The sequence below is a fragment of the Eublepharis macularius genome, chromosome 3, assembly GCF_028583425.1.
Source record: "Eublepharis macularius isolate TG4126 chromosome 3, MPM_Emac_v1.0, whole genome shotgun sequence".
In the NCBI taxonomy this organism is placed as follows: Eukaryota; Metazoa; Chordata; class Lepidosauria; order Squamata; family Eublepharidae; genus Eublepharis; species Eublepharis macularius.
In genome coordinates this window covers 37250290-37276401 of record NC_072792.1, presented here as the reverse complement: position 1 = coordinate 37276401, position 26112 = coordinate 37250290, and the positions used below count along the sequence as shown (strand labels likewise).

The following is a 26112-nucleotide window of genomic DNA, read 5'->3' as shown; positions in this document are numbered from 1 at the left end:
AAGTCCAATGTTCTGTACAATGATCCAAATCCAAAAGTATGAAGTAAGCACTGAGGGGTAACTGCGACGGGAGGCCAGCAGAGTAAGCCCGTTTCAAGTCTTCTTCTCAGCAGTTACTTTAACACAAGGATGAAATACAAGTGCAAGCAGGCATTTCACATTTACTTCTCCATTAACAGCAATCGTCCTCCATTTTGAGCGTTACATGTTAAGACAACGAGTTTGTCAATTTCAGGCATTAGCACTTTGTAAAATTATTGAGTTTAGCACTTGGCACTTTGTTCTTTGCCATTGGCGTATGAATTCTTGCACTTGGCACTTTGCATTTGCCATTATACTTCTTGTGAGATGCTTTGCCTTTTGTATGTATCCAAGCTATAATGTATGTATAGTTTATGAGACCCCTGAGAGATTGTTACACCACTAAATGATATTTGGAATATATTTCTTAAGTGACTGCTTAAAAATTCTTCAGTTAGTTGATCATGGTTTTTTTTCCCCTCTTGGGTAGCTGCTTTTACTGTGATACTCTCCTTTCCACATTTATTATGCTTCTGAAGACGGCAAGAACATGCACATCCTATGCAGAACATGTGCTTATACTGACTCTAAGAACAGCCTACTAGAACATAAAGGCGCATGCTGTGCCAAAACAGTAGAAACTGGAACCTGAGCTCTACAGACCTATGCATGTGGCCTCCCTAATTTGTATGTCACTGAGAAAGAATCAGGAAGTAAACAGTATCATTTGTCAAGGCACAGATTTGGGGTTCCTATACCCTCCTTTATCTTTGGCTAAATTTAGTAGAGGTAAGTGATATGGTTTGCAAATTCAGAGAGTATAGATGGAGTGAGCCAGACAGATCATTAAAATGAGCAAGCTAAGCCATGTGCAACATGGGAAGATGGTACTCATTCAAAGTCGCTGTGAAAACTGATCAACATGTCATTAGATAAGACACTGAAGATAAGGTACTCTGTTGGCTAAGGGTTGGACATTTGATCAACCAAAAAAGTTTTGGACAACTGACTGCCAAACATTATCCACTGCTTTTAACTTTATTGAAATAAAAATACTTTAATCATTAGCAAATCTGAAACTTTTTTCAAATTTACAAAACCAAATTGGTTAACTGTTATTTATTAAAATATTTATGCCCCACCTTTCCCATAGTGCAAGGTCACTTACTGTGAAACAACAACATTAGCTTCTTAACAATACTGTAATTAATTGTAACAATTTTAGGTAGAGGCTTCTATAAATTTAAATGACTAAGTGATTCTTTGTTTTATCCTGTCATATCACTATCAATCTACTTTTAAAAACACAGAAAGAAAGGAAACAGCAACTACATCAAAACAGAGTTATGCTAAGTAGGAAGCAGACCAGTTCTTCAGTTGAGAAGTCTGTAGCTATTGAACAAATGGAAAAAAATGATCTTTCCATTTTTTTCTGATGGCCTTTTCTACATTTTCCAAGGAGAAAATAATTTGGGAAAGCACTGAAGAAAATTCCTATTAAATATTTTCTTCTAGAATGACTGAAATACTTTTAAAAAAGAAGTTTTGTGCAGGATACAGATTTTAATGTAAGAATAGACAGCATGAGATAATTTCTGTGTATACTAGGTACTATAGAAACGGTACTGATTTTTAAGGATATATTTATTGTATTGTCGAAGGCTTTCACGGCCGGAGAACGATGGTTGTTGGGGGTTTTCCGGACTGTATTGCCGTGGTCTTGGCATTGTAGTTCCTGACGTTTCGCCAGCAGCTGTGGCTGGCATCTTCAGAGGTGTAGCACCAAAAGACAGAGATCTCTCAGTGTCACAGTGTGGAAAAGATGTAGGTCATTTGTATCTACTCAGGAGGGGTGGGGTTGAGCTGAGTCATTCTGTAAGAGTTTCCCAGGGTGTGGAATGCTAATGGCGGGAGGCTTCACTGTATCCTGAGGAGGTTCTTTTGCATATGGATTGGTGCTTGATGTGCTAATCTTCTCTGCAGGGCTATTGTCGGGTGTGGAGTGTTTTGTTGGCCTGGTGTTTTTCAGAACTGGAGCCCATGCTCTGTTCATTCTTAAGGTTTCTTCTTTCCTGTTGAAGTTTTGCTTATGCTTGTGAATTTCAATGGCTTCCCTGTGCAGTCTGACAGGGAAGCCATTGAAATTCACAAGCATAAGCAAAACTTCAACAGGAAAGAAGAAACCTTAAGAATGAACAGAGCATGGGCTCCAGTTCTGAAAAACACCAGGCCAACAAAACACTCCACACCCGACAATAGCCCTGCAGAGAAGATTAGCACATCAAGCACCAATCCATATGCAAAAGAACCTCCTCAGGATACAGTGAAGCCTCCCGCCATTAGCATTCCACACCCTGGGAAACTCTTACAGAATGACTCAGCTCAACCCCACCCCTCCTTAGATACAAATGACCTACATCTTTTCCACACTGTGACACTGAGAGATCTCTGTCTTTTGGTGCTACACCTCTGAAGATGCCAGCCACAGCTGCTGGCGAAACGTCAGGAACTACAATGCCAAGACCACGGCAATACAGTCCGGAAAACCCCCAACAACCATCGATATATTTATTGTTTATATGCAACTAATTGTACGCATAATAACTTATACTGTAACATGTATGATAATGATACTACTGAATCATTCCACGTTTTCTATTATTATAACATTTAACTCGATATTCAGAGATGCTGTCAATCTTAGGGTGACTGTATGGGATTGTTTCTGTTCGATTAACACACTTTCTTTTGTTTACTGTAAAATTTGTGTTTTCTATTTTCAAATCTTCGTTTTTCCTACATCTCAGATAGCAAAAGCTAAGATACATGTGCTAAAGCAGTATACAGTGCAGGAGTTTGCAGCTTTTTTGTTAATACTGGGTGTACTTGTAAATTTGCTTGTAGAAAACACAGCCACTTGTACTTTTAAAATTTTGTAAATATGCCAAATTGCACCATTTTCTGTGTGTTATAAAAGTGTGATAAAAACACTGCACACATTTTAAATTTATGCAAGACTGGGGTTTCCACTGTTTAAAACATCTGGACAGATCTCTAACAGATATAACAGGTGAACAGTAGAAGAACCTTTGCTATGCTGCTCAGTCTGCTCTTGACTGCTGCAGGATTATAGGGCAAGCCCCTCACATTTCTGCATGTGATGATAAAGGATCAATCCCTCAATGAAATAAAAAGAGAGGCTGATGGTTTCATGGACCAAATAAGATGTGGGAAATTGACTAGTGCATCAAACCTATTTTGCTTACGCTACCCCACAAAATTCTAGCAAAATTCTAGATCATCTTATTTATGCTAGTAAATATTTAACTAGAGGGCTAGAAAGTTCTCCATTGATGAACAGAAACTCCCAAGAGATTACAGTTCCTCTAAAGAAGCCCCTAGTGTGTTTGGGGGCGGGGGGGGGGAGATATCTTATTTTGTTTCATTGCCAGCCCCTAAATATTCAAAATCTTGATTGCCATTTAATATACATATCTTTCAACATTTGCCAGGTTCCAAACAGTTATTTTAGGCACCCCTGAGAGCTTAGACATGTACTGCAGGATTACTGATTCTTTCCTTTTGAGCAACAAATCCTGAATGCCAGATCACAAATCTCTACTTATTTGTCAGCTTCAAGATAGGCTTGGCATGCAACAAGTAATGTTGCTGCTCAAGAAACAAACGTAAAGCTTTCTCAGGCATGCAAGTCATAAAGGATTTTTCTGGACGCAATCCATTCCTTGTAGACATTTGGTGAATCAGGGAAGCAAAGGTTATGAGTGTCATTCTATACCCAATCCAGAACATGTGAGGTTGACATGGCCAAACCAGAAATGCTTTAAGGTATTTTCCATATACCTGGACTCACAACACCCAGGCCACTCATGCATACTAATCTAATAGGCAGTGTCATCCATTAAAGAAAGCATCGTGCAAAACTTAGCATCTTAAAGAGGCTGCATCTACTCCAGGCGGCTTGTCAGAGTTTCACTGAGGGCCAAACAAAATGACGCTGCATCCCCAAGACTGTCAGAGGGGCACAGTGGACTCATAGACATGGCATCATATACTCTGGCCCTAAGTAGAACAGAAACATGCATAACAGGCTAGCCCCAAATGATGATCTTATGAAGTGTCACTGCCAGTCCGAGCTGAACGGATGTGGGTCACACATCTGAGCAAGCAAGCAAGGCAAAATGGAGCACGGCTGTCTCCTGCCAAGAATGGAATAAAGCCAGAGGCACGCTAAAGCAGTTCCAACTGTGGAGAGGGCCGTGGCTCAAAAACTCTGACCTCTCCAGTTAAAGGATCTCAGGCAGAGGAAAGCACCTATCCCAACACTGAGAAAACTCAAGTAAGGAATCCTCCATGTGCCATAGGTGATTTCTTGTATTACAATTTTGGCTGCACTTTGTAAGCCCACCACCCAAGCTCAGGGTAGCATTGCTAATGCTAACCTGATCAGGTAAAATCATGCCCAAGCCATCCTGCTCTGGGTTTCAAGCAGCTGTCTCACAAATGCAGCAAACTTTGTCAGCAGTAACACAGATGGGTCCGATTAATTTCAGTCAACTATTTTAAGACAGCGTGCAAGTGCTTTGCTTACACAGTATTGAAAAAAGGATATACAAAGCTCCACTGCAACATGCTCACAAAGCAGGAGTTATACAAATGTCTGCTGATCAGTATTTCCTACCTTTTCAGTGGTGGGAGTAGGTGGCTTCGGCACAAATCCTAGTCTCTCCTTCACAGATAGTTTTGTTACATTCTAGGAAAAAACATGGAGAATTCAAGAATCAAGAAAGTGTGTTTTTAACAAAGCACATTGTATTTGTAACTGCACAATTTAAAGGAAGCTATGAAAAACCAGCATTTTGTTAAACCATCTGAAAATACAGGGAGGGTCAGACTGACTGTGCCCCATGAATGTGTTCGTTGGACGGACAAAAGATCAGAACAAATGGGAAGCGAGGAATGAAGGCAGTGTCAGAGAGAAGATCAGACAGTTCCCCGGCTTAATTTGCTCTGACAAGTTTTGACTACTTTCCAAACTGGCATCCCTGAGGCTGCCTATGCTGGGCACCACCCAAATTCTGGAGTTCCGTTCTTAAAGGGGCAGATCCCTCCATCTGCAGCTTCGCTCTCCCTCGATTATCGTTCTATTAGTTCTGGGCGGATGCACTGTCTCTGATGGGCATAGCAAGGAGACTGGGAACAGCTCTCAGTGGTGAGAACGAGGTTCATTCTGAAGGTGTCAGCTCAGTGGGCTCTCCCTTACTGAGACTTGGATTGGTATGTATTCCAGAGTCCTGTGGCTGGAATCTGTACAGTTTGCCCCACCAGACATCCCTGTCCCCGTTCCGCAAGTTTGGGTCCAGGTATCTGCAGGAGGCCATGACAGCAAGAGCAAGAAAATTACCCGCTGATATCACACTTCATATCAGAGGACGCTGCCAGAGGAGGAGAGACATGCAAAGCTGGACGTGCCTTATTGCAAGTTCAGGAAACACAAGTACAAACCTCCTCGAGAATCTACATGGAACTTAGTTGCACTTTTTGTGTCCTGACTCCCAGCAGGAAACACTTAAGCGTAACAAAATACTACAAAAAGTGATGAGCGGGTTTCACAAATGCTAGTTTAGGGACCAGCCATTATTTGTGGTCACTAAGCCATCTTCTCTTTTTATCCTCCAACTTGTACAAAAGGATTTGTTGTTGTCAGCAGGAGACTTAAAAAAAAATTATCTTAGTCAACCCCCGTCCCCAGTGCAAAGTGAGGGAAGTCCCCTCACGTTCCCTCTGATTTCTAATACAAATCTAGAGGGGGGAGGGGATTCTGTACCAAGACAAGTGGGGGAAAGGCATTTGTCACTCATTACTATGCACATGGATGGTTTAGTCTTAAGCCTGCAGCAAATCACTGTTATTATCAATTCTTCCATGGGGCTGAAGAAGAAACTGTTGTTTTGATGCACCAGAAATCAGGTCTTATAAATTCAAGCAAACCTTTTTACTAAAGTTTTTTGTGAAAATTTTAACAGTGATTTACTGACACTGTTTACACTGGACTGCATTTGATGCCTCCTTTCCATGGGCATTAAAGTGCAAGAGAGGCAATTTTGGTCACTTCCTCACTCTGCAGCTGCCCATTTATGTAGTTTTGCCCCCGCCCCCCAGCACTGACTCTTCAGTCCTCTCATAGGAGGCTGCTGTAGGAAGGGGGGGGGGGTCTTTCTCTGCATAAAATCTAAAATAAAAGCAAAATGGGGGTTCAGATTTACAGACAACTAATATTTGAAGAAATAAATATTATAGCCACCTGAACAGGTTCTGTGCTGGCACTCTGAGGTTCTGCAGGCTCCATGTTACTGACGGGTAATGGACCTAGTCGCTCCTTGACTGACTGCTTCACAACAGGCAAGATGGGCTGCTGGGCTAAAGGCTGTATAACCTTAAAAAGGAAATCAGAGTGTCATAGCTGTATTTCAACACTTTGACACCAAGACGTACCAGTCGCAGATGCCCTCTCTCTTATGAATGAGTGGATTAAGGAGCTAAATCACTCAAATTTTGCCAAAGCAAGGGGATGCAGCCTCCTCTTTTGCTGCTGCAATCTGCCATCTTCCCCAGAACTGCAGATTCTGGGGTGAGGTGTCAATCGACCTTCGAGTATCACATGAATCAGGCAGCTCACCAACTGCTGTCAAATAACTCGTATCCAATAGAAGACCCAGGAAAAGACTGCAAAAAGATCTGCTCTAGGATTTTTTTTTAGCTTTTACTTTATTGGATTTCTCTCTGCGCTGCTTGGCCAACAGTTTCATTTCCGGGGTTCTTCCTGGCTCATGTTTTGATTTTGCAGCAGGATACACGTAATTTCTCAGAAGTAGCTCTCATCAAAGAATGGATGCTGACCTCAGGCCAACTCAAACACTGTCATATAATCCACATACATGTGATGGTTTTGAGTAAGGATGGCCAGTTTCTGAACCCTCAGGAGCCGCTTCACTCTCCAGACACACTGCTCTGGCGACCAATGTTGGATTTGCCACATACACAAAAATATATGAGTCGTACACTTTGAAGACTGTTTCTTAAATAATAAAGCAAATATTTTAACATATGATTAGAATCTGATAGAGCGGGGTGGGGTGAATAAAATTGCCTCAGAGGCCGTAAGACGTAAGTCTATAAAAACAACAACAGCAACATTCAATTTATATACCGCCCTTCAGGACAACTTAATCCCCCCTCAGAGCGGTTTACAAAGTATGCTATTATTATCCCCACAACAGACACCCTGTGAAGTGGGTGGTGCTGACAGAGCTCCAAGAAGCTGTGGCTGACCCAAGGTCACCCAGCAGGCTTCAAGTGGAGGACTGGGGAATCAAACCCAGTTCTCCAGATGAGAGTCCTGTCACTCTTAACCACTACACCACACTGACTCCTACAAAGTTTCCGATCTATAAATGCACCTTATAGGTGAAAACCAAACTGACAGATACAGGAATTACCAGTAAAGGATATAAATTCTAATTTAATTTCCTATCATCAAAATTCAGTATCTATGTAACCCAAATACTTAATTTTGATGTAATAAATTAAAGGAGGTGGAAAAGAAGTTATTGAATTTGACCTTGGTTCTTAGAGGTTCCTGCAGTGATGCATCCTGATAAACCAACTGCAGCAGCAACGTAATCTCCTACTTGGGACCCAAGATTATACAGCAGAGTTTTAGTCTAAGGATGGTATTTAATTCTCATCACAACTGATCAAGGCAGGACAGCAGAACACATTCTGCTCATCTTCTAGTAATTTCTAGCACTAAGGCTTCTTAAAAAATGCAACAGAACATTCAAACAAGCCAGCTTTCTACTCCTTTACCTTCTGCACTGCAGTTGGCATTGGTGGAGAACTGCCTTCTCTATGCCAGTAAACTTTAATAAACCGATTATTCAATACTGCTTCTGTGCTCGATATTGCTTTCTTTGCTTCTTCATGGGTGGCAAACTGAATGAGAGCACCTTCTGGATCTCCCTGGTAGGCAACCTACAAAGTCAAAGAAAAATCAAACACAAGCCTAGCCATTCCTCCTAAGATGTGCTCAACTATGCAGCATAAATAAAAGAACATCAACTTGTAAGGGAATAGCCAGGAGTACAGAGGTGCTTGGTGCCTTGGAGAAGCTACACCGTAAAATTTCATCTTCGACTCGGTCATTGGCTCCTAGGAGTGAGGCATTCAAAAATCAATATGGTTCATGCCCCAAGATGCTTACATGCTACCACTTAATCATACTTTTAACCCTTCAAGAAGTTGGGGAAAAGGGAAGCAGAAATGAAGGGGACTGAGAATAAAGAAATTCTAGTCACAGGCCACTTGGAACACCAGCTCAGAAAGCTGAAAATGATAATATTGCTTATTTTGAAGTTAGAAATAAATGTCCCCCCCCCTTCACCCACTATTTAACTGCGGTATGAAAGATGGGAGGGTTTTTGAAAAGACAAATTTTCAACCAACAGGTTAAATGGATTATCCCTCCCGTCAATTTGGGATAAAAGACCGTCTATAAATACAGTCCGTACACAGACTGATTCCCTTTCTCCACCCCCATGCTCCTGCAGGATTGTAAGATTCTTCACATTAAAAGGTGGCAACGGGGGTCCATCTTAAGGAGACAGAGATGACAATGGTGCCAAGGAAGGAGGCAACTCAGGAACCACACACAGGGTAAATGTAAAAAACAACCACCACCAACAGAAGGCGGCTATATTAAGGTTAAAAACAGAATAAATCTAAAGACGGTGAGTCTTGCTTATTACAGAGCAATATCTAGGTCCGATGGCACCTTAAAAACCAAGCAGATTTCCAAAGTATTAGCTTTCAAGAGTCAACGCTCCCTTCACTGGATATCTATATCAGATACTAGTATATGACAAAGGGATCTCTGACTCTCAAAAGCTCGTATCTGGGGAATCTACTTGGTCTTTAAGGTGCTATTGGACCCGGATCTTGCTCTTCGACTGGAGACCAACACAATTACCCACCTGAAACTTGCTTATTATAAATCACTCTCACAATTTCAAGTTCTCACCGGAGAAGCAATGTTAATCATGAAAAGTAGTCAGAAGCGTCACCTACCTGCAAATTTACTAAATTCCCAAATTTGCTGAAGTGCTCGTTGAGTTTGCTGATGTTGTTCAGTTCTGGAGGAACTTTCCTCAATTCAAGTTTGGTGTTTTCATTCCCAAATTGCACCTTCTTCTGAAAAGCTGGACTGTTCGTTCTGTTGAAGTTTTGCCTGCCAACACATTGATCGGATGATTGTCTTTGAGCTACAAATAGTATATTACTTTGCAAAGCAACAGTTAAAATGTCCAGAATACAGAGACAAGGAAGTATGGAACTATAACAAATATTTTCAAGCAGAGTGGAGATGGAATGAGCATACAGTCATACCAAATAACACCAAGAACAATAACCAACTAGTGAGTAAATGCCAACAGAAAATACCTCAATAGCTGTGATAAAGGCATGCATGTAACATCTATGTAAACAAACATTCTGCCAAGCAACATCCTTGTAGTACCTCCTTTTGAGAAAAAAAGTGAGCTCAGATGCTATGTATATTGTGCTCCTCTAGATTATAGCTTTGGCCTATTTAATTTTTCTAATTTTTTTAAAGTATGTATTTCAGCAGATTGTAGGTACATAGACGCAGAAGTCTTTCAAGTCATAAATATCCTTAATTCCTAATTCCATGATTAGCATTTTAAATGTTAGTGAAGCTTAATTACCTCATAAGGCAAACCAATTTTTTAAAATCCGGATTGGTGAGATTAGAGAATTCCAGATTTATCTGTCCCTTACACCCTATGGGGTTAAACTATCTGAGTGGCTGGGGGGAGGGGCATTTTTCAAGTAAGCTGCATCAAATTTGCAGGGAACCTACTTCTTCCTGTCCACTAAAGATCCTCCAAGTTTCAGGAAGATTGGACCTCAGAGATCAATTCTATGGGCCCCTGAAAAAACCGCCCCCAGCCACTCTCCATTGTCTCCTATGAGGGAAACATTTCTAAGGTTTTCCAGGCAAAGAGAAACCTTAAGCAAAGGCAACTCCTGGAAAAGCCGGTCCCAATGCAAGCTGAACCAGCAAAGCCCAACAGAACCAAACTGCAATTAGGGAACCAATGTCAAACCAGAGAATCCTTCCCAAACTGAAGCAATGGAATTTACGAGGCAGCTAGTGGTGGTTTGAAGGGCTCTCTTGGACCTTGTGGGGATGGGAATCCACTCTGCCTGCTGCCTTCCACGCTGCTGCCTGCCAGCCTTGGGCCGCTCTCCTGCCACGGACCTTGCCTCCACTTTGCACTACTGCCTTCTTGCTTACTATGGCACAAAACCGGCAAGGAACCGGACAGGAGGCAGCAGGCGGAAAGGCTGGGGGAGGAGACTGGCAACATGGGGAGCCATGAGGGCACAGGCCAAGCGAGATGGTCGTGCCTTCCCTCCTCTGAGGGGGAACTCTAGAGAAGACAAGGAATCGATCCCTTCAGAGTCCAGCTTTTTGGATCTGATTCAGGGTTCTCCAATGTGATTCAGCATAGCCAGATTTATGCCAAATCCACATAAATCCGGCTATTCAGGCAGTTTATGAACCCCAGAGAACACACTCCTACTGATAAGCCTCTCACAATTAAAATCATTAATATTTTCTCAAGAATAAAGATGGTGTATGAAAGTGTGTCATCCCCCCATCTTGAAAGGTACCAGCAATTACAAGGCCTATTCCATAAATATAACTTGCTATCCATTAAAAAAATGTTGACTATTATGGTGACCATTCAAGATACAACGCACAAACACAAATCTACAATGAAAACATACTCCCCCACTGTGGGATACTGTGGTGAGGATAAGGGAACACCCCAAAAACAGAAGAAAAGATTTTAAAAGCCTGGCATGTGTGGAAGGTTTGAGCGCAGGAAGAACAAGCAAATTTTAAATCACATTAACACAGTTAAGGCATTATTAAACAGTCCAGCAGCAGCGACTCACTTGTCAAACCAATTCTTCTTTGCTGAAACTCCATCGCCTGCACCAATAGTTCTTTTTCGGGACTCAGAATCTACCACTATCCTCATGCTACTTTTATTTGGAGGTTTTTCTGTGCGTGGAAGAAAAGAGCACACTGATTAATTTTTAAAGGATGTTTGTCTGTGCATTTTATATTAGGAGTTTCTCTCCTTATTACCATCAGCTGACTTACTGCATTTTCGGAACACTCTAAGTGCTGTACGTCTTCAAACCCAAGGTCCCTTCGGTTCAGCATCGGTCTCCAACAGCTACCAAAACCAGATGCTTCAAAAAGAAGCGCAAAAAACCCCACAGGGCAACTACAGAATACACTGCCCAGAAAGCAAAATTTCTTTTCAACTCTAGATATTTAGCAGATGGCTTATGACTTGAAGCCTGAGAGTGGTTCCTTTGATATTTTCCAATATTTTTTTGAGGAAAACACAGGCGGGGGGGGGGGGTGTCACAGAAGCCCCAATTCAGATGAAGCATTCAAAATTTTACAGGAGTCTATGCAATACCCTTAAGTAACCACCACATTTAGAATTTCTGACTTTGTACACAGAGAATTACTACTACATATCAAATGGTTAGTGAAGAACAACTGAGGCTGTGCACATAAGGATCCACACTGATAGGACTATTACATTAAAGGTCATCCCAACATCGTACTGCAACCACATATAACAGGCAAGCAGTCCCTCTATATTGATTGTTTAAGTGGGCAGCCTGATTAGAAAAGGATTCTTTTAGTGAAGATCTACTGAAGTTCATGAACTCCATCAAAAGTAAGCGATGGTCTGTCCCTTTTAGCCAATGTGACATGTTAGCATGACATTGTGGGTGCTTCTGTAACGAAATAATGGGGATAACACCTATGCAGAGATGCCAAAGAATAATATTAAAGCAAACAGTGAGACCAGTCTAGCCTCAGTTGCCACAGCAGACAATACGAGGTCGAAAAAAGACAAGTTCATTGATCAGTTATGTTCTGTTTCTGAAGAGGATATGCTTGACACTTCTCGACTACAAAGTACCTTCTTGCATCAGTAAATAGCTAGGCTATACCCAAGACATATTCTCAAAACATGCAATTGAAGATCTGGGTTTTTTAAAAAATCCTGCCTTTTGTTATCAAAAGAATTCTAACAGCATCTTAGAAATTACTAGGGGTATGCACTGGAAAAGATTTGGGTTTCCCACTTCGGGTTTATCCAAAGTGGGAAAACAGTCCAGAACACCTCTAAACCCGAAGCGGCAAGCCGCTTCGGTATGCGCCGTAAAAAATCGGAGCATACAGAAGATCAAAGCAGGAGTTGTCACTGGCTTTTTCACCCAATGGGAGGGAGGAAAAGGGAGTTCCCTCTTCCCCCATCCCATTGGATGAAAAAGCCAGCCTGTAAACTTTCAAAGCTCAAAGTAGCCCTGAAAAGCGCTGCTCTGAGCTTTGAAAAACTCCACGTCGGCTTTTCCACTCAATGGGATGAAAAAGCCAGTGTGGGTACTTTCAAAGCTCAGAGCAGCATTTTACGCTGGCTTTTTCACCCAACAGGAGGGAGGAAAAGGGAGCTCCCTTTTCCTCCTTCCCATTGGATGAAAAAGCCAGCATGAAGTTTTTCAACGCTCAGAGCAGCATTTTTCAGCACTGCTCTGAGGTTTGTATGTTTTCAGGCTGGCTTTTTCATCCAATGGGAAGGAGGGAGCTCCCTCTTCCTCCCTCCCATTGGGTGAAAAAGCCAGCGTGGCCAGGAAGCTAATCCCAGGGGAAGGATGCTCCTTTGCCCACCACTTCGCAGCGACAGAGAAAAGAACATTTAAATGCCCTTTCCCTGTTGCTGCAAAGCGGCAGGGAAAGGGCATTCCCCCCCCCCGCCCCGGATCAGCTGCCTGCCAGGTAGCTGATCCAAGGGAAAGGACGCTCCTTTGCCCGCTGCTTCGCGGCAACAGGGAAAGAGCATTTCCTTCCCCCCTTTGATCAGCTGCTTGGTGGGGATTTCCCCGCCAAACAACTGATTCTGGGGTTTAAATGCCCATTTCCCTGCCGCTTCACATGGTAAGGGGCATTTAAATCCCTTGCCCGAAGCTTTCCAAAGTGATATGAATTGCTTCAGGAAGCTTTGATTAGGGATTCCGAATTGGGCCCCAGCAATTCAGAAATCCCAAATCTTTGCAAATTGGATCGATTTGGGTATTTTACCCGAATTGGAAACACGAATTGCACACCCCTAGAAATTACACAAAATGACAGAATCAGCATAAATTACCAATATATAACCAGTGCAGACATACTAAAAGAGCACAACATTACTAAAACAGCATTTAGATAAGACCTTCAGAATGGCTTCTGAAATAAGCATTTCAGCCAGGTGTCTGTAAATTATTACACACTTTCTTTCACAGCCCCTCTGGAGTGGCAGTTCCACAAAATGATGTACCACCCTGAAACAAAGTCTGCTCATCATCAACGGGTTGCATCCTACCACTCTGTTCAGCTAACAGAATGCATGCTCTTCCAACACAAGCAGACTTCTGCTAGTATGAGTTCTTCCAGTGGTGGAAAAGCCTCTTGTGTTAGAGGAAGGCTCCTTGCACCAGAGGAGCATACCATAATTAGCAGAATAAAATGGAAGGATACATCATAGTTTCTTTTACAGGAGTTCTACACAGTCATTAGGCAACAGAACCTGGCAAGGATCTGGCTCCCAGCTTACCAACATGGCAACGAATAAGTTTTAACATCAGCTTTTTTCTGATATGGGAATAATCCTCTATTTATTACTTGTTTTTAAAGCAGGAAAGTTCAAGACCGCAATGAAGGTAGCTTTCACCATACCTCTTGGTGGTAGGTCCATATCACCTGATGTAAGTCCTATCAAATTTGGTCTTTGGGCATGCACTCGGTGTCTATACATGGGTCTTGAAGTGCTGGTTATACTTGGTGCTTCAGGATTATAGCCATCTGTGTCATAAGATTCTGATAATAAAGAAACCAGCTAGTCAGTCTAAAATGAACAGAATTCTACAATAATCCCAAACTCAAGCTAATTATATGCTTAGATGCAAACAGAACAACTATGTAATTCTTTCTCAATACTCATAAATCGAAACCAACTGTTGATCTATAACAAAATATTCTTTTCCCTATGGAAAAATCTGGGTCTAGGTCAATAGAATGCTTATAAGAAACATGACATTAGCCAAACATATTTTTCCATTGTGTGTTTGGAACTTCTGAGTTTCAAAAAGGAAGTCTGCCATGGAAAGATGGCTGTTTGAGAAAATAATATCTGATCATCAAATCATATCCCACTAGGCTCACAGAACTAGTTCCATGGTAGTTTTGACCCTAGCTTGACTGTGAAAATAACGGTTACATTCAAAAGCTATCCTATACTATGATATAAAATTCACAATTCTTGCCAATAAAGGCTTACATCATACAGTAAGCTGTGTTACATTCTAAAATTCTATGCAATAATCAAAGGCTTCATTACATTGGGAGTAATTAAGCCAATACTGCACCTGTGAAGAGAGATGGTGGAGCAGGGGGTGGCTGGTGATGAATACCCGTTGTTACAACCGTAGGAACAGAACTGGTTGCAGAATTTGGGGGAGCATCCATACCAGAGGGCTGTAAAGGTGGAAGGGGAGGCGGTGGTCCTGTCAAACAAAAATAATGAATCACTAAGAAGGACGAGGCAACCCAATACACACACACACACACACCACAAAACTTAATACTGTTAGATCCTGTACGTAACTGTGCTCTGGGTCTTCAGAAACGGTCTGTAACGCAGCACAGAGTGGAAGATTTCATCAGTATGCTTTCAATTTCTGCATTCACCAGTTTACATTTGAGGCATGAAAATTGCATTTATTGTATCTCTAATCAGAAGGGAAGCATCTACTTGTTTAACATCAGCTCAGCACAACATAGTATATTGATGCATTTTCTGTGTCCAGTAACAGATGCTGCTACTCAACCATAATACAAGCAGAACAAGCTAAATTCATGTCTCTAGCTTTAAGTACAACTACACTTTTTCCAGTGATTTTAGCCCATTCTTACTGACACACGATCAACACACTTTACTTGGCAAATGTATTTGCAAATCAGCTAAAATTTTTGCCTAAAAGTGGACAAACTTAATAGTAATGCACTCCACATGGCTGAAAGAAACTAGCCCCATTAGGAAGTGCTGGGCTTTCAAATACCTGAAGAAAATTTTCATAAGATCAAGGCCAGGGACTATCAGGCCTTTTTTCATTTGGCCTATCCTTCTGAGGATAAGCACATATCCACTTCAGAATAAGTAGACTGCATGGGTTACAAAGGGAGATTAAGATTTCTGTGTAGAGCCTCAGAATAACTATAACAACATTCGATTTATATATAATAACATTCAATTTATATACTGCCCTTCAGGACAACTTAATGCCCACTCAGGGCGGTTTAAAGTATGCTATTATTTATCCCCACAACAAACACCCTGTGAGGTGAGTGGGGCTGAGAGAACTCCAGAGAGCTGTGACTAGCACAAGGTCACCCAGCTGGCTTCAAGTGGAGGAGTGGGGAATCAAACCCGGCTCTCCAGATTAGGGTCCTGCTCTTAACCACTACACTAAACTAGGAAGGTCCAGCTAACAGGGTGGTGTTTTGCCAAATATTTTGCAAAATGGCAATGGTTCTTTTAGGACTTGGAAGCAATAAGTGCATTAACTGTAGTTTGTTAGACCATAAATTTATATCTTTTCTTCAAACTGGGGACTTAAAGTGGCTTAGAAAAAACATTCTCTCCCCCCCTTCTCCATTCTCTCACAACAACAGACCTGTGAGGTAGCCCAGGCTGAGAGTCTCTAACAGGCCCAAGGTCACCCAGTGAGCTTCTATAGTAGAAGTAGGGATTTGAAACCAGGTCTCCCTGGGTCTTAGTCCAAGACTCTATCCACTATGCCACAACAGCTCTCAAAACTTAAGCTGGCTTATTAACATACCAACAAATAAACAAAAGGAAATGATGCTTACAACCTGCCATGACACCCTGGAATACAAACAGTGGGTTGTAGCAAGCAGTTGCTTCCCGCTCCAGGGAACCAGTCAACAGAGTTCTCTCTGATCCCTGCTCAACCTCTGACTGCCTTCTCCCCCTATGCTGAGACTATCTTAGACTTATATGCAATAGGAAGTCTTGCACCTGTGTTCTTAATCAGCCACTGCTAACCTTGGAAGGGCTAACGTATCACAGGCCTTCCCAATATTGGCTGATTAACACTTTGACTACCTCTTCTCCTATGCCTATTAAAGGCATACACTCCAAAAATGAAGGAGAAAAGCAAACAAATCATGGCATTTGGGTCAGAAAGATGAGTTATGAACAGAGGAGAACTGTGCTGCACCACCTAACCCTCAAAGCAATCTTCCTCATTTCCATCAAATGTGGGGCTTGCAAGTTCCCTCACCAACCAATCCACTCCAAGGGAACAGATGCTGTGACCTATGCGGAGGGAGAAGCAACAGTGGCGGTTTCCTATCGCTCCTTCCAGCTCCTCCCTGGTATCAACAAAAGGCCAATACAGTAAGACTCAATTCAGATAAAACTGAACTGATAGTGGGTCACAACTCAGAAAACAGGCAGATGTCCTATCTTACTTGGAGTCAATCTTCCCCTAAAGATGCAAAACTGCAGCCTGGGGAGTTCCTTGGCCAGCCCTGCTATGTGATTCTTATGTAGTGTGGGCCCAGGTTTTGCCTTTTCCCAGCTTTACTTAGTATAACCTCTCTCTGAATATCAAATTTTACTTGTCAGAATTCATACCTTGATGATTTCTATAGTTTAGATTGCTGAAATGAACTCCATACACATCTGCCCTGAAAGACTATCCAGAAACTAGAGCCATTTCAAAATGCAGTGGCTGGAATTTGAAGGCAAGCAGGCCATAGTGACCATGTAACATTGTCCTAAAAAGTCTAACTCTGGTTGCCATTTACTTCCCAGCACAATTCAAGGTGCAAGCTTTGACTTTAAAGTACTACATGGTCTGGTCCTTGTACCTCTGAAGATGTACCTCCTCATCAAAAACTTCACAGAGAAAACTTGTGAGATGCATCATGCTGCTACTTAAAGATCCATGGCCTCCATGGCAGCAGCCCCTCAACTGGAGAACTCTCTGCCCAGAAGGCTGCCTATCTTCCTTCCTGTTCTTTCAGAAAGCAGTTAAAAGCACTTTTATTTCAGAGAGCTTTAAGTTGAGCTTTATTTTAATCTATAGTAGTACTGGACTTGAATCCTGCCTCGGGTATTTATGAGGGCTAATATTTTTTAAAGGTTGGTTTACATTATTGTTTATTATCGCTTTATCAATTTGTCGCTGCAGCTTTGTTATGAACAGTATATAAACTTAATGATCGTTAGCTTCCCAGACAGCTACTACTTGCCTGCAAGAGTTGTAAAGAGTTCTGAAGTCCTACTGGGTGAACAAAACTCAAGCACTCTTAAGACATTGTACATTACAAACAAACTGAAGAATATCTGTAGACAGTCACAGAATAAGACAGACTTGGGGCCTTTGTACACATCGTAGAATTTCAATATACAACAGTAAAATATTATTTATGCACAGTACAGTTATTTTTATTGTTTCTATTAATTTAAAGAGATACATCCTACCAGTAACAGGTGGAAGGCTGGGTGGTAAAGGGCCTGGAGGTGGAACCGGAGGTCTAAGATTTACAGGAGGAGGAGTAAGAATAGGAGGTGGTGGAGGAAGTCCTGGCGGAGGTGGTCCTTCAACAACCGGGGGCTGTGCTGGAAAAGGCAGTATGCCTGGAAGATTCACATCCTCTACAACTACAGGGTCACTTCCATGATCAAAAGGACACATGTCTCCTCTCATACAGAAACCCTTTTCTGAAAAACAAAATGGTGCCATGAGAACCCGCTGTAACTGCAGCAAGACAAGTTAATACTCTCCTTCCTCGTTTATTTACAAGTTTACTGGATTTGAATTGGAAACTCCAACCTAGGCCGCTTCCACATGCTCCAATTTTGGGGGGTTTCCCCTGTACCAAAGCCACGTCTTCCCAATCTGCTTTGAGAACTCACCTTCCACATGCATCATCCTCATGTGTGTTTTGTGGGTGTTTGTCACAGGGGGAAAAAGGTCCCAAAACAGAAAACACGTTCTTTATCTGCACCTCGTCACAAATGACATTGGTGCATTCCCGCTCAACATTCCCTTTTTTTTTTTTTGAGCGCATGTGGGATTGTGCTATACCGTAGTCCTGTCTTTCAGCTTCTGTAGAAACTGGGCATGTGTAGTACTCCTCCTCTAACGCTGGCTTCCCGCTCAAAGTTTTAAAAGCCAAAGTGTTTAATAAATATGCAAACAGTAGAGTAGTGGAATCATACGATTCAATATCCCACTATATAAAAGGCAAACTGTATTCCCCACCACTCAGCCCTTATCCCTGTAGAGGCGCAGTGCGCAGGAATAAGAAGTTAGTCGTGGCTGCGAAGCCCTCCCAAAGTCCCACAGCAGCAGTGGCGGGGCTCCCTGCCGCCTCCATGGGGCCTTAGGAGGGCCGTGCACAAATCAAGCGGCATCTGAGGGGTTGGAGGAGGAGGAAGCCCCCGCTCTCTTCCCCAATCCCCCCCTTGACTGATGCCATTGGGGGGGGGGAAGCGCTGCTAGGGCCCATTGTATTTTCCCAAACAATGGGCCTTTTTGATAGTCTGAAATAAAATCAGAAATGGCATTCCATTCTCAGTGCTGATCCTAGACTGATACTCTGATCACTGAGTGATCCAACGTAGCAACCACTGCAGTATGATTCCCTTTGCATACAGATATCTTAATAGCGCAAAGGCCATTAAAAAGGGGGGGGGGGGATTATACAATTGCACATGCAAGCCAGATGCATGTGTGGGAGAGGTAACGGTGAGAGGAGGGGTTGGAGATTTGTAGGAGGGTCTCACAAAAAATGCTTAAAAACCAGGATCACCATGACCTGTTCGTGCATGAGAAACAATGATGTGTGTAATGAGTGAGATAACCCGCCAAAGTTCCATTGGCAGGCCGCCTCATTAAGGACGTGTGGAAGTGACTCTATTATAAAAAGGCAATCATTCTTTCCCTATACCTTTTAGCACTTCAATTTAAAGCTCAAAATATTGATTTCATAGATTTCAATTGAGAATAGAGACCTCTGAATAATAAACTAAGTGTTCATGTTTAATTTCCCAAGTACAGTGAAGCTACTATAAAAGATATCCAAGAATATACTATCCAAAACACCCACAGATACCAATTCTTGAGCCCAACCCACTGATAATTACTTGTTTCAGAAATATTTTCCCTTCCCATTCTGTTTGGCACTTCTTCCTTCCTTTCAGGGCTGCAACTAAATCAGGACTTCTGCTGCTGCTAATTCTTTTTTAACAAATGCTGCCTAAAAAGTTACCACAAAACTATTCATTAAACTGTTTCCCCAATGTCTTCTGCCTGTAAGACCAAGTTCAAAGCTCTGAAAAGCAAACGCTACAATTCATAACTCTGAAAATGTTAGAAAAATGCATGGGAACTGGCTACTGAAGGTTTACAAGCCAAGCAAGGCCTTGAGACAAAATCTTCATGTTCTTTTATGCCTTCCTTCCACACTTCTCCCACTCCCATTTCTTGTTACTCGTAGCTTCATCTCCAGTACACCAATTCATTATTATCCACCACTGTATTACAATTAGCAATACAATTTTCACTTCTAGGCACTCCGGTATAACAGCAAATGATGTTTTGTAGTATGTGAATAAGCCTGGGAGGATCCATGGGCTCATAAGCAACCGTGTAATTTTACTTCTGAGGCTTCAGCAAACCATGGTTAGCTGCTATATCCAAACTGCCGAAAACATGGCTAGCCCTCTGCCTGGGAACCAGGGCTTGAATTCTATGACACAATTCCCCCTGTGCTTCTCTTCTACCACTCTGGAGGTTATCCTCTGCTACAGCGCTTGCTTCCTCTGATGCTAGCACTTCAAGTTACACAAGGCCAATGTTCTTCAAAGACCCTTGAGCAAACAGAAGTGCTACCAGTGAAGGAAGCAAGTGCCACAGTGACAGACAGCCTCCGCAGTAGCAGGAGAGAAGCACAAGAACAATCCAAGCCCAGGCTCCTAGAAGTTATTTAATTAATCCATACAATTAATCCATGCTGTTGATTGAGGATAAAACTGGATCAGGAAAAGACATTCATCCTTTTCTTAAGGGGCATACAGCCCCATCCAATGAGCCATCTTACAGTCTGGGAACATTCCTGGATTCCTCGCTGACTCTTGATAGGTGACAGAAGTGACCAGGAATGCTTTTTATCTGTTTTGGATGGTTTGTCAGTACCAGCTGTTCCTGGAGGAGGAGGATCTGGTCACAGTCACGTGAGCCTTGAAGATGGTCCCAAAGCTTCAACAGGTGAAGAATTGCAGCACCCAGAATATTAATTGTGACTTGTTGCCGCTTTGTACAGCACTACTGGCTCAATATAAAGTGTTTTTGTCATTTAACATCCTAAATGCCTTCATTTCAAAGGACCTCTATCTGTGCATACGTGCCCATATCAGGAGATTGTTTTGCTGTGGGAACCCACAACTACAGTGGTATAATCTGGTGGGCCTGTATGACAGCCTTCTTTGTGGTTACCACTAGTTTTTGGAACTCCTTCCCCCAGGAACTACACATGTCCCTCTCACTACAGCACTTACAGTTTTGTTCACATAACAGCAAACCACCTGGTTACATAGGAAGGAATTCTGTACTAAGGCAGAATTGATTTTGATCAGTTGATTTTGTAAGTAACAAAACAGAAAAGGTTAAAAGCAGAAAATGTTGCCATTTCAACTAGGACAGGATACTGAAATAGAGTGAACAAAGCTGTGACACTCTGTGTTAGCCTGAAACGGGAATGCTGAGATTTCATCCTTGAGGCTTACCATCATAGTCTCTGCAGCGCTTCTTTGGCAGCGGAGGTCTTCCATAGGAATTGTGGTCCATCTGTTCTTCATGAAACTCTGACCAACTTTCAGTAGTATTATTTCCATGATGAGCAGGAGCAATAACTGTTATAGTGCTACTTAATGTAGGGACAGGGTAGTGACCAGATGAAATGTTTGTTACAGAAGAAACAGGAGTATAGTTGTTTTCCAGTGGCTCTGTTCTGTCCAAGTCATATTTGGGCTTCCCCAGATCCCTTTCTGCAATAAAATATTTTTGGAGAAAAGGTACATAGTTATGGGGCGAACAAGCTGAACAACTTTTTCTAAAAACATAATTCATGGCTAGCATATCAAGAATGTGATGAAAATGTGAGACAGGCAGATAGAGATATCTTTGTTTTTAAGTACTGTAAGTCTGCGAAATGAAGATTCCCAATTACCTCTGCTTCTTGTTCTACTTCTGCTGCGACTCCTGCTCCTGTCTCTATCTCGATCCCGCAACCTTTCCTTGCTCCAGCTTCGACTGCGACTCCTGCTATAGCTCCGACTCCGGCCTCTTCTTCTGTTGTAGCGGTCTCTATAGGACTCTCTTCGGGGAGGATTCCGATCATATTCTCTTTTGCGGGAACGCTCGTCTTTCTTTCTTTCATCCCTGCTTCTAAATATTTTGGGTTAATTGTTATACAAACAGAAATAAGTGCTCAATCCAAGCTGACGTTGGAAAAGTACAGAAATCATGATGTAACTACATTTTAACAATAACAACAACATTTTAACAATAACAACAAAATAAAGATTGTGTTCCCCCAAAATCTAACCGTATATACTCTGCTTGTTCATCTGTATCTTTGTATCTTAACTATTACTTCTGAATGCATAGTTAATTGTTTGAAATTACTGACTTTAATACATTTGTCATAATTATTGTAGAAAATATATTAAAGGAATGTCAAAGCTTTTCAAAAATCTGAATCCTGTATCTGTCTCTATTGATAGAACCAGTGCAAGAATGAGGATAAATAGCTACCTAGTCTCTCGGTACCGTGAACTCGACTGAGGGGGACTATGATTTAACCTTCGGGAAAACTTCTTCTCTCGCTCTTCTTCCTTAATTACCTTGAAAATAAAGGATGAAAATTAAACTTGGGTTTACAATACAGGAAATTTCTTCAATCCCTGAGCTATCCATCATCTCTTTCCTTGTCTTTCTCAGACTCGCTTTGCTATAATCATTATTGTCATGCAATAATACCAGAAAATTGAGAAATCTGTCAGTGAGCCCATGTCACACTTTTGCTTTGCTCTTGCTACTAGCTCACCATACTGCTCTTGAATCATTGAACATTAGTTCCTCATAATGTCAACCTGCCAGTAACTTACACAGCATAAGTCGATGTGATCAGTATGACAAGACATCTAATAAGCAATGTACTTGGACTAAGAATACAGAAATCTGAACAAGCATAGGATATTAGATATAGAATGCACCTACAATGCAAAAAACATGGTATTACATCCATTGAAAACAATTCAGTGACAGCAGTATAACACATACAACAAAGAGATAATATATTTTATACACAGAGGTATAGTCCATAGTCCCTTTCCCTTTATAAAGTGCCTTCCTGAACCATTCTGGTATGTTATCCCTTTTCTGTATCTCTGGGTTTCATTTCCTATTTAATATGCTAACAAGATCCACCACACCAATTTTCCACAAGCAACCTGTCAAGATATCTGAAATGAGCTATGACTCATGAAAGCTCACACTGAAATAAACGCCATGAGATTTTTGTTTTATATTGCTACAACAGACCATAACGGATACCCCTTTGCATGGCCATTTTTAGTCAACTGACATTTAGATACAGTATATTAAAAGGACCAAGCAAATAACAAAAGCCAAAGAGCAGGCATCAATACTACCTCCTCCTTTTTTGTCTCTTTTTCTTGATGCTGAAAGAAGTCCGATTTCAGGCTTCCTGATGATGGCTGTTCTGGTGGAGGTAGATAGCTCTTTGTATTCACAGCATCAAAAAGTTTTTCTACAAATATTTGGGTCTCTAAAATATTCACCAAAAGGTACACAAATTAGCATTTGAGGAACAATTCTAGTTTAGTGCAGTCTGGATTCTAAGATCACTTTCACATCAGCTGCACAACTGGCCTGCATGCAACAAGTAGAACTGTGCAGAAAGAAGGGCAAATGGCACTCACTGCACTGAGCCTACCACCTCCCACCATTATCATGGTGCCATTGCAGGTACCAGTCCCAAGTATTTAAGGGTCAGAAAGGCAGTATGGATAGCACCATGCACTATGAAAACAGCTACTGAACAAAACTCAAGTAACGTTCTCAGCCACACCAACAACAAAGCAGTCACACTCGAGTCATCTTTTTAAACAGCTGGACTGGGCTAGCTTCAATTATCACAGGAAGCTAACAGAGGGGGCACAGTATGAAAGGGAGGCAATAAGTACACACTCCATAAATGTTTCTCCACTTATAGTAATCTAAGGGCTGCACAAGAAATATTACATGAAAGCATTCAAGAAAGAAGCTCACAGGGAAAGATAGTTCGGCAACAGCATTATCTGTAATGTTTTAAGTGCACAACACTTATATTTCTATGCGACACTAACAGTGCCAGGTTGTACCTTGTATTCTACTTAATGTTCAATCCAAGTAGTAAAATCAAATGCACTGAATCCTGAACTGTGAGAATTCAGAAACACTTTTAAAATTCAACTCAATAGGGCTGGCATTTGCAAGATCTTACCCTTTTGAAGAAACACATCCAGCTGATCAACACACAATGCCTTCAGTTCCTTCTCACTTTTATCCTTCTTCACCAAAGCAAGAACATACTTAGCTAGTGCTGACGGATCGGCATCACATCTATAAATGAAAAGACACAAAGATATCTGTCAGGGAGCAAGGTGTCTTCAAGATGATGAAATATGACTGGCATAATCTACAGCTCAGCTCCCCTGGAAGATTTCTGCATGCGCTAGGGGGTCGTTGCAAAGGTGTGAAAAAATCATTATGCCAAGTTAAACACAGCACAGGCCACAACACTTTTCTAGTCCTTATAAGATGTAGGGAGGAAAACATTAGATACTGCACAAGATCTTGCACAAGCAGAACTGTACTAAGCCTGTTCAGGTTTCCTTTTGAGCATCACTGGTTCCATTCCTCTATCTTTTGGCATTTGATGTTACATATATTCAAGTTCCAATTTGCAATTCACAAGCCAGTTCCTTATTTTCATCTTAGTCAAACTTTAGAACACATTTTGGTAGGGATCCAAAATCTACTCCCCACCACTAAAACTGAGCAGCACAGGCCACTGAACAGCAACTGCAATGGTACAACACATCCCAATATGTTCGGCTTTACTTCCTGCCCCAAGCTTTCACAACATACCATCCCCAATGGCAAAAATGACACTTTTCTAATTATGCTGAGTTGGATTCTTTGGGTTTGTTCCACTAACAGATGCCCCCCGATGCGAAGTGAAGGCAACCTGTGCCAGAGGAAGGTGCTTCCTTTAGCAGAACAAATCCATATGATGCAACCCACTATTGAGTGATACTGGTCTCCTTAGAATTCACTGATATCCATGGCAGCTGTCTTCTGTGATTTTTGGAGTGGATCCAATCAAACATTCTTTGAAAGTTTTCATTCTGTGGTAGAACCAACGTATCCTCAAATGTTTTAGAACACTTGACTAGAAACCAATGCAACCTCAGAATTTTGTTGACCTTAGTCTGTTTTGTTGTACGTGTGGCTTCTACTAATTATACTGCCTTATTCTTTTACCTATACATGAAAATATAGCATTTTGAAGCCCTAATAAGATATATCTCAATTTGGTGTATGTCATTTACTGAGTTTATAAAGTGTGCCAGCTAAACATAAATGAAATGGATAGCACAAAAACAAAAAAGATGAAATGCTGAGAGAGGAAGGAATGTTAAAGTTCATTAAAACAGAGAAGGCAGTGCATTTGCAGAGAGAAAAACTAGGAACGTTTCTTCCAGCTAATTCCACTATCTCATTCCAGTCACCTGGAGAATTATTTTAGTGTTGTGGAAATGGAAGGGGTGAACTGGGGTGTGTGTGTGTGAATAAGGCTTGCTTGGGGCACCATCTGTTTTATAACTTGAAATCAACAAGCTAGATTTGGGTAAGCCAGAACTGTGCATTAATAAAAGATAGGGCTCCAACAGTTTATTTAGCACAGAGATCTCCAACATGGTCCCTGTGGGTGATATGACACTCACGGGTGTATTTCCTGGTATTCACTCACTCACCACTCCCTCCACAACCAGGCCTGAGAGGTGTGGAGTGATGTGCAATAACTATCGGTCAGTACTACCAGGCAGCAACACAGACAACATTAGGGTTGCATTAAAGGCTTTTGGGAAGACGGACAAGGGAAGAGATTGGAGAATAAGTCATTGCCTGGGTCCCTCTGAACTGTTAGGTGCACTACCTGGGGCTTTCCTTCCCCTCACCTGGCTGCCTCCTCACTCAGCTCATTGCTGCCCACTAGTTTTCTTGCACCAAGATCAAGAGTACTTCCCCCTACTCTTTCTCCCCTCACTTTGCTCTGCTGCCCTGGCAGGGTGGAGTCACTCCCCCCCCATCTGCTGCCATGTTTCCTTCACCAAAGGAAGTGGCTCTAAAGTGGCTCCAGCCCTCCCTTGCTTGCAGACACACCCTTGCCTGCCCCAAACCTCAAGCTTCTACAAGGTCTTCTAGGGAGGGAGTCCTACCTCCCATTGGGAAAGGGAAAGGGAAATGTAGAGTATTGCTGGCTTTCCTCTCATTGCTCTTTTCCATCCCATAATTATTGTTCTTTCTCTTTGCTAAGGTTGGGGGGGGGGAGCAGCTTTTAACATGTGGCCATTGCATGTGACTGCTAAACTGCCTAGTTGCCAAACATACATAAAATGTTAAGGGTTGTTATGAGACTCTTTCGTTGGTGTGTGGCCCCTACTGAAAAGCAAGAAAAAGAAGTTGGAG

General features: G+C 41.9%; 1 protein-coding gene across 2 annotated transcripts in view; it reads right to left on the bottom strand.

Annotated features, from left to right (window-relative positions):
- RBM26 (RNA binding motif protein 26) overlaps window positions 1–26112 on the bottom strand; it is a 57732-nt gene that overhangs the window by 19295 nt on the left and 12325 nt on the right. For both annotated transcript variants that reach the window (XM_054973605.1, XM_054973606.1), the window contains exons 2-14: window positions 23861–23979; window positions 23007–23143; window positions 22108–22196; window positions 21521–21738; window positions 21078–21338; window positions 17769–18008; window positions 14623–14760; window positions 13934–14074; window positions 11083–11191; window positions 9166–9325; window positions 7909–8073; window positions 6344–6475; window positions 4721–4792 (exon numbers count right to left, since the gene is read on the bottom strand). In XM_054973605.1, the coding sequence (XP_054829580.1) occupies window positions 4721–4792; window positions 6344–6475; window positions 7909–8073; window positions 9166–9325; window positions 11083–11191; window positions 13934–14074; window positions 14623–14760; window positions 17769–18008; window positions 21078–21338; window positions 21521–21738; window positions 22108–22196; window positions 23007–23143; window positions 23861–23979 (1981 nt within the window). The remainder of the gene's footprint in view (window positions 1–4720; window positions 4793–6343; window positions 6476–7908; window positions 8074–9165; window positions 9326–11082; window positions 11192–13933; window positions 14075–14622; window positions 14761–17768; window positions 18009–21077; window positions 21339–21520; window positions 21739–22107; window positions 22197–23006; window positions 23144–23860; window positions 23980–26112) is intronic.